Source organism: Chionomys nivalis, chromosome 14 (assembly GCF_950005125.1).
Source record: "Chionomys nivalis chromosome 14, mChiNiv1.1, whole genome shotgun sequence".
Lineage (NCBI taxonomy): Eukaryota > Metazoa > Chordata > Mammalia > Rodentia > Cricetidae > Chionomys > Chionomys nivalis.
In genome coordinates, this window is record NC_080099.1 from 56,947,005 (window position 1) to 56,956,245 (window position 9,241).

Here is a 9,241-nt window from a genome sequence, read left to right on the forward strand (position 1 = left end):
GCATTAAGGGAGACAGACAACAGTTGTCAGCCCGTCTCTTTGCTTCCTTTTATGCCCATTAATGGAATAGAACAGTAAAATTTTAAATCAGTAACATAAAACAAGGTCCTTTCCAGTCATCTAATTCCCCACTGTGAACTTATAGAAAGCTAACTTCCAGGGACAGCTTATTGATTCTTAACATGGTTTTTCTCTTCAGCAGCACTTCTAGTGATATGGTGCAGTGCCAGAGTTAAGGAGCAGTTTTTAAGTAGTACACACTTTAAAGCATACCACTTAATAACAGTATTTAGAGGAATGTCTTACAATTTAGGAAAGAATTTTCATTATGGATTTTTTTTAGATATATTTACATCTTAGTGTTTGCCTGCTTATATGTCCGTGTACTAAGTGCATGCCTAATGCCCAGGGGGATCAAAAGAGGGCATCTGATCTCCTGGAACTGGAGTTCTGGATGGATGTGAGGCACCATATAGTGCTGTCAAATCTGGGCCCTCTGCAAGAGCAGTAAATGCTCTTAATCACTGCACTGTCTCCAGTCCTCGTGCGGTTATACACATAGCACTTGTAGGGGTCGGCCCTCCCCTTCCACCATGTGGGTCCTAGGGATTACCCAGGCCGTTGTCTGGCGGTAACTGCTTTTGCTTACTGGTCATCCTTTCAGCCCTCTTGGAATATTTTTAACATCTTTAATAGTCAGTGAAATAATCACTTTTTCAAATAAACCAGTGCTGTAGGCATGCAATTTTAGTTTTAGATGTTACATTTATGAGGTCTGTTTTTGGCAGTTAATGACCTCTGAGTATTCCAGTGCTTGTTATCTGTCATTTCAGAGACTTTAGTTTCTTATAAAGCTGTAGACATTTAGCAGACATCATTTGTTTAAAATATTGTTTTTTCTTGCTTTGATTTGTCTTTGTCACACTGGTGCACCATGTGGATCTAGACCATATTTATGGTACCATACTACATTACACTAAAAGTTTTTTTTTTTTTTTTTTTTGGCTTTTCAAGACAGGGTTTCTCTGTAGCTTTGGAGCCTGTCCTGGAACTAGCTCTTGTAGACCAGGCGACTGGCCTCAAACTCACAGATATCAGCCTGCCTCTGCTTCCTGAGTGCTGGGATTAAAGGCGTGTGCCACCACCGGTGGCCTGACCTAAATTTTGAAAATATTTTTTAAAATACGGGCTTTTTTTTTTGTATGCTGCTGAAAGAAGTCGTCATTTGTATTTTATGTTGAAGACCTTTGTTTCCTTTGGAAATAAATGACAATAAAAACTGTTAAAAATGAAATAAATGCTACCATTCAAAATCCACTATACCTTTATTGTAAGAACTGTCATAGTTTCTTAAACCCTCAACCCTTTATTACATTGACTCTTTGTATACGGGGGGCACTCATGTGCATGTCAGAAACAACTGGTAGCGTGGGTTTTCTCTGCCTTGTGTGTCAGGCATGGCCCCGGTGCCTTTATCCTTGAGCCATCTCTCTGGTCTGCTCTTTTGTATTTCATCTTCACATTTACCAGGGGAGTCCCAGTCACTTGATTTAATGAGGCATTTTCTGCATATGCACCAAAGGATGCCAAGAGCTTGTTTTTGGACCAAGTCTCCATGTGCTCAAAAATCCAAGTGAAGACAAAAGCTGTTAACGAACTCAAGTCTGAGAACCTGCACTAGGCAGTCCTTTTCAAAGGCCGTTCTCTTCACAGAGAAGATAAGAAGTGCCTGAAGTCCAGCTTTGGGTTCTTCTCAGACGCACCCTGACTAAGCAGCGCTTTTAGTTGAGAGAAGTGTTTCTTTCTTTTGCTCCCACTCCTTGAGGAGCAGACGGGTGTTGACTGTCCAGATGCAGGTGTTCTGAAACGAGAGAATGACTACCGTTCACACATTGCCAAAGGACAAACATTCTTCTGTAGAGAACTCCTCCCAGCATCTTCTACTCAGCAAGCCACATGAATTTCAGCTTCAGGTCTCTATGGGCACTGGCTGTCCTCATCATAGTAATTCTCATTAACAACAACGAAAACCTCTTGGAATATCAGGTTCTGACACCATTTAGGAGGCGCACTGGATGGTTCTAGAAGTACCTATGATACCCGAAAGATAAACCGGGAGGTAATGTTATCAGGCTGAGTTCTCTTTCCACCTGACTGCAGGATTCATGACAATTCTAAGTGAGAACTTTAAGAACATTCCATCCTTACAACTGAAGATCACGTCATTCCTCAACAGTGAAAGGCTCGGGAGGCACCATTCCATCATGTCTACCCCATTAGAATGGCAGTGCCACAGACAGGTACCACCCTAGCAGGTCTACATTCTGGTACTTTTAGGTGGTGCCAGGTGCATATGGCACACTCCACAGACGAAGCCGTTCACCATCTAGTATGAGTGTTCCTGTAGGTTCTGGGGATCTGAGCTCAGGTCTCTGTGCTTACCGACTACCAACTGAACTCTGTCCCCAGTACCCCAGATCCAACTAAATTGTTTTAAATATGCCACATTTTCTTTTATCCATATTTATACAAAAAGTGACATTTTCTGTTGAATTCTTATACAAATACTGACTAAAATCAATAAAATACATAAAAGTAGACTTGACATTTTAACTCAGTATCATAAACTTTGAACTCAATAGAAATTTCAAACATTGAACAGAAATAACTCAGTCCTTGCTAGATTTGGTTGTTTATGCTCAAGATATTTCAGTTTCTTTTGTAAGAAAATACTCTAAATTCTTCCCACAGTATCTATGAAGTTGCATTTAAGTCTATGACTGCACAGTGGCAGTGCCAGGACTCCTAGCATGAGAACCGCCATCTCTGGCAAATCTCCATTCAGTTAGATTCCAAGGAGCATTTGTGACAAAGCAAAGCGGTACAGTTTGGAGACATGGCGTGAGGGCTTCAGGTTTGGTGGCACAGAGTAAGCCAAGGACACAAGGGGCAGGCAGGAGCAGGGCTGGGAAGCCATGATCATGTATTTGACCTATGCCACAGAGTCAGGGTTAAATGCTACTGACAGAGCTGCATGTTAGCCAGGTCTTCATCAGGAGATCACTGCCATAGTCCTCACAAAAAGTCACCGAGGACAGCAGCAACAGGAAAGAACAGGTAGAAACTGGTAATAAAGACTAAGGTTAAACCAAAAAAAAAAAAAAAAAAAAAAAAAGAGCCAGGCAGTGTTGGTGCACACCTTTAATCCCAGCACTTGGGAGGCAGAGGCAGGTGGGTCTCTGTGACTTCCAGGCCAGCCTCGTCTACACTAGTTCCAGGACAGGCTCCAAAGCCACAGAGAAACCCTGTCTTGAAAAACCAAAAAAAAAAAAAAAAAAAAAAAAAAAACCACTAAGGTGTAGACGCTAGCGATCCTCCTGCCATTTTAATGAGTTTGTATAAAAGGGCATTTTGTCCAGAGTTAAAAAGGAGGGAGGAAAGCCTTGGTAAAGTTGGCTGTGGGTGTATGTCAGGTGCTAAGAGAGACGGCATAGAAGTCACATGCACCGACTTAAGAGTTGAGGATTAGAAACCAAAGGCTCCTGAAGAAAATGTGCCAAGAAGCTGGGCGGTGGTGGCACACGCCTTTAATCCTAGCACTCAGGAGGCAGAGGTAGGTGGATCTCTGTGAGTTTGAGGCCGGCCTGGCCTACAAAATGAATTCCAGGACAGGTTCCAAATCAACAGAGAAACCCTGTCTCAAAAAACAAACAACAACAACAAAAAAGAAAATGTGCCAAGGCCTGTAACACACGAAATACTCAAGAGTGCATATTAAGTGATATTTTACACTTCATAACAGCTAACAAATTAAGGTACCTGAAAGTCAAAGAGGGGCTTTTGCCTTTGGAATCAGACATCCTATGACTTGGGTGCGTGGAGCCTGGGGTATTTCTCTTTGGTGTTTTCAGGTTGGCTTTGTTTGTAGCAGTGGCTGCGTTGCTCTTCAGTGCTGACAGGAAGCTTCTACTCTTGCCGTGGTGTTTCACTGTTCTGTTGCATGTTCTACAGGTAACCAGCTACCACAAAAAGAAGTTGGTGCCATGAGTTCTCTGGTAATGTAACTCAGTAAACCACGGGTATCCTCAGGTTCTATGTCAGTATGACAGAAGCAAGTTAGCACAGAGGCTACCCCCCAGTCTACCAGGAGGAATCTGACAAGACAAAAACAACAGAATTGCTAATAAGAGGGTATAGGCTAAATAGTTATATTTAAAATGCTATACAAAGGGGCTAGAGAGATGGCTCAGTGGTTAAGAGCACCGCCTGCTCTTCCAAAGGTCCTGAGTTCAATTCCCAGCAACACACATAGTGGCTCACAACCATCTGTAAAGAGATCTGGTGCCCTCTTCTGGCCTGCAGGCAGAGTACTGAGACTACCGTATACATAATAAATAAATAAATCTTTAAAAAAAATAAAATAAAATGTTATACAAAGAACTATAGGCAACTAAGAAATGTGGAAAGCAGGAGGAATAGTCTTCCCCAGGGAAGAGTGCATCACCTGGCTATCTAATACTAAATGCCCAGTCTTGAAAATGTACATACACATAGCAGGTTATCTTTAGGAATATATATGTACGTATATAAATGCATGTAACAAACAAAAAAAGAGTCCATGAATTTGAAAGAGCAATGGGTACATGGGAGGTACGGAAGGAAGAAAGGGAAGGGGGAAATGGTTTATCTCAAAATAAAATAATTTTAAAAAATATAATCTGTATTTCTTCAACATGAAACTGGTTTGTGTGGGAACTGGGTTTTGGAGACTAGACATTAACATTTGGCTAGTCTTTGTAACAGCAGTAAAGATTGACTATTTTCTTTATGGTATATTTTAGATTTATTTTCCCAATAAAACATGGCAGATCGCTGACATTTTAAGTAGTGCCTTAAGATCATAGTGATTCTGTAAATGTTGGTATGAATGTAAAAACCTTTCAGTTTTCATCATTGCTTCTAGAAGTTAACTCTCTTATAGGGTTCAGATTTAATATTTGTTTTATATATATGGATGTTTGCCCATACAAATATATGTATATGACTGGTCCCATAAAGAGGCCAAAAAATGGTACAAAAGGTTGTGTTGGAATGGCTGCTGGGAACTAATAAGCAGCACATGCTTTTAGCTGCTGAGCCATCTCTCCAGCCCCAGTAGGGTGTATTGTTAAGACATGGTCTACTTGCCTTTTCTATATAGCTCATGTCTCAGTAGAATGTAAATCTGAGGTACTCAGATTTCAAACACAGACAAAGATGCAAATGAAGATCTGTGTGGTGGTTTGAGTGAGAACAGCCCCATAGGCTCACGTGCTTGAAATCCAGTTGGTGTAACTGTTTGGGAAGGATTAGGATGTTAGCCTTGCTGGAGGAAGTGTTACTGGGGGTGGGCTTTGAAGTTTCAAAAGACGGTGACTCCCAGTGTCTCTCTCTGCCTCAAGGTTGTGAATCAAGATGTGAGCCCTCAGCTGTTCCTTCATTCAGCCACTATGGAGTCTAGTCCTGGAACCGTAAGCCTAATTAAACACTTTCTTTTATAAATTGCCTTGGTCATGGTGTTTTATCACAGCAGTAGAATTGTGACTATAGCAATTTGCATAAAGGCCTGCTGCCTCATAGTTTTTGGGAAAAGATTGCATACAGATTAAGATAAATTAGCTAAACATCCCGAGCCTTTCTAGTGATCACTAACTAAAACTTCAGCAAAGTAAAACGTCAGAAGACTTATCTTCCTATAGGAACATTTTCCAAATATGTTGCAGTGATGTTTTCTAACAATTTCCTGTGGCAGGAAGCTCATAGGTTGAGATCAGCCTAGGCCACACAGTGGGTTTAAGGCCAGTTTTGGCTGCATAGTTTAGGCCAGACCTAAGCTATAGTAATATCCAGTGCCTACATGTACTTGAGTAGGCTGATAATGTTCACACAGAGCATGCAAGATATAAAACATATCTGATGGTGGGCTTCATCTTGTAAGCCCTAGGGAATTTCTGTTGTATTCCTGATACTAAACACTTTGCTGGGTGGACAAGTACTACACGCTGACATTGGACTGTACACATGGGTAGTGTCACCAAAGGATTAAGTGGTAACCGATCCTGTGAGTTACACTGGAAAACAGTGACGTGAGCACAGGTAAACTCGTCCATTACTTGTTTTCAGGCAGTTATCAAAAATAAAACTAGCTGGTGTAGTGGCACACACCTTTAATCCCAGCACTCAGGAGGCAGAGGCAGACGGATCTTTGAGTTTGAGGCCAGTGAGTTCTACAACGGCCTAAATAAGTAAACTGAGCCCTTGGTGAACTGCTGATACAGAAACACTGTGTGCGCCCTTAACAGTCCAGATGCTGGCAGGCTGATTTCTGACCTAAGGGACGGAAGACAAAAATAAAACCACATTTCTATGTCCTAGAGCTTCAACCTTACCAGAACACTTGTGGAGTCTTTGTACTTTCTCAACAGCTTTGCTTCTTTAAAACTGAGTGTATGATTTCTTGCTTCTCGATTAAGGAGTTTCTGTATCTTGGGTGTCAGTTTGGCCTTGGGTTTGAGGCGCACTCTAGAGTTATCCAGAACCAACAACTGGAAGCAGTGTGGACATGTTTCTTCAAAAGTGCTGTTTTCCTCTACAATTACATAAACCAAATTCACAAGTGAGCATGTTTGTTACCTCAAACAAATGGCATCATAAATGGGAAAAAGATAAATATACCCATGATATCAGCAGATACCGTCTATTGAAGCAAACTGGCAATGATGTACTTTACAAAATTCTCTAGTTCCCTCCATCTACTCCTCAGCAACGCACAGGCAGGCCGCTGGCCTTCACTACTTTGCTCATTTGTTGCTTAGTTATCAATACATTTACCACACTTAAACTGTACAGGGGTTTTTCCTCCCTCCCTATTAGTACAACCAGTATTTTTTTGGGTACTGTGAACAGCTGGCCTTCACTACTTTGCTCATTTGTTGCTTAGTTATCAATACATTTACCACACTTAAACTGCACAGGGGTTTTTCCTCCCTCCCTTTCATATTAGTACAACCAGTATTTTTTTGGGTACTGTGAACAATGGACAACCAGATGACAAACAACATCAAAGTGCTGGGCCAGGGGGTGGGGCTAAGGGAGGGGATCAGCGGTTGGTCCTGTTATTGTAATTAAAGAAGGGGCTAGGAAGGCTTCATCAAATGACATTTGCAGAGAGAAATGACAGCAGGCAGTAAGTAGAGAGTTCTAGGCATGCTAAGGCATTCGGAGAAGCCCTGGAATACAACAGCAAGCAGGTCTGGTGTGGCTGGAGTCAAGTGAACAGACGAAGTATGTCAGAAAGGTTATTTGGCATGCTGCAGGAATGCAGTTAGCAGCAATTCAGGAGAGGAACACTAATTGTTTGGACCAGGTTGGAAGCAATGGATGTAAAAATGGGGAGATATTTTAAAGCCAGTATGATTTGCTGACACAAGAAGGACCAAGGATAGATGTTAGGGAGTAAAGAATGGCTTCAAAGTAAGGACAGAATCAGTTTACTCCGGTGGGAAGAACTAGTCATTTAAAAAAAAAAAAAAAACTAGGAAGGCAGTGAGATCATGAGTCTAGAATCTGGAGGAGATATCTAGGCTGGAATCAGGAATGTCTCAGTATACTGTACCCAACCCTAAGACTGAATGAGAAACTGTCATCTAAGAACTGAGTTCTGGGGACACAATATTTGGATCTTGGAAGATTAGGAGAACCAACAAAGTATACTCAGGTACAGGAGCAAGAAGTGAATGCCTGGAAGACAAGTGGGAACTCCTGAAACACTCATCAGTGTGATGCTGAGATGGGTCTGTGGGTCACGGCACAGAGTTCCATCTCCAGGAACCCATCTAGTAGGACAGAGTGTGTATTCCCAAAGCTCTCTGACTTCTGAACGTTCGTGCTTTTAGAAACACAAATACACAATGTGTGGGCTAGAGAGATGGCTCTGCCAAAGAACGCAGGTTCGATTCCCAGCACCCACTTTGCACAGCTCACACTTGCCAGTAACTCCAGTTCAGGGGATTCACCCTCCTCTTCTGGTCACCAGGCTCCCAAGTGGTACAGACATAAGGGCAAAATTTACACACTTAATAGAATAAAATTTTAAAATAAAAACTGATCATGGGACTGGAGCGTTAGGAGTATTTGCCGTTCTAGCAGAAGACTCTGGTTTAATTCCCAGCACCCACGGAGAAGCTCACAACCAGCTGTAACTTCCAGTGGATCCGACGCCCTCTTCTGGTTCCTGCCACACCAGGCACGCACGTGGTGCCGATATACACGCAGGCAAAGCACAAAAACACATTAAAAAAAAAAAAAAAAAAAAAAAGACTGACCAATGTGTCAAATGGTAAGGATTAAGACATATTAAAGAATTTGGAACTTAGGTTTTTCGTGCAACTAAGAAACCTAGGACTTTGTTTTTTCTATGAGACAAGTCGATCGGCCTTCTCTTTTAGATCACTGGAATGTCGGAATGGCGCAGAACTGGGGGACACGGGCCGAAGCCACCGCAGCCGGCGTTCTCCTACCGTGTGTCGAATTGTAGGCCCAGCTGCAAAAGAGAGCAAGGAGTGAGGCCGGGACACCGTGGCCGCCCGCCCGCCCGCCCTCCGTCCCTCCGTCCCTCCGTCCCTCCGTCCCTCCGTCCCTCCGTCCTTCTCCTACAGGAGGTAGCGAGCCTGGCCAGGGCAGTTTTCCACCAGGCCGCGAGCCGCCGCTTCAAGGTAGTACTTCTGCCGCATAGCTAGCGCGCCCGGCCGCCGAGACGCCGCGAAAGACCATGCCGGAAGTCAACTTTCGTGTGTAGCCATCGTGGGCCTCCGTACTCAAACTCCCTCCGGAAACACGCACTTGCGATTTAGAAGTTCCGATCTTCTTGGTTTCACGCTGGGAGTTCTCCCGTCATCTGGTTTTGATGTGGTCCCCTGTAACATCCAAAGTGAAGTTCTTGTGCACGGAATGGAACAGGCTCCCGAGCCCAAGGCTCCACCAACCTCACTCACTTCATTCTTGTTTTGCTTCTTCTAACCATCAGGTCAAGATCTGGGTAACTTAACAACGTTAATCAGTTAACTGCCATCTAGGCGGTTTTCTTTTCTAGTTTGTGCTCCCTCCCTCCCTCCTTCCCTCCCTCCCTTCTTCTCTCCTTCCTTCCTCATTTATGTATTATGTGTATGAGTATTTGCCTGCGTGTATGTATTTGCATCTCTTG

At 43.0% G+C, this 9,241-nt stretch overlaps 2 protein-coding genes across 2 annotated transcripts in view; one reads left to right on the forward strand and one right to left on the reverse strand.

Annotated features, from left to right (window-relative positions):
* The window catches only part of Rprd1a (regulation of nuclear pre-mRNA domain containing 1A), a 59,258-nt gene extending 53,769 nt beyond the window's left edge, over window positions 1-5,489 (forward strand). Inside the window, exon 8 of the mRNA XM_057788426.1 lies at window positions 5,442-5,489. The gene's annotated coding sequence lies outside the window, so the exon portion shown is untranslated. The remainder of the gene's footprint in view (window positions 1-5,441) is intronic.
* Window positions 1,174-8,911, reverse strand: C14H18orf21 (chromosome 14 C18orf21 homolog). The gene is made up of 5 exons (XM_057788427.1): window positions 8,695-8,911; window positions 8,559-8,581; window positions 6,429-6,628; window positions 3,820-4,019; window positions 1,174-1,861 (listed from the first exon to the last, which is right to left on the reverse strand). Exons 1-5 carry the CDS (start codon window positions 8,769-8,771, stop codon window positions 1,708-1,710), a joined length of 654 nt encoding a protein of 217 aa, XP_057644410.1. The 5' UTR covers window positions 8,772-8,911; the 3' UTR covers window positions 1,174-1,707.
* Between the last annotated feature and the right edge of the window lie 330 nt (window positions 8,912-9,241).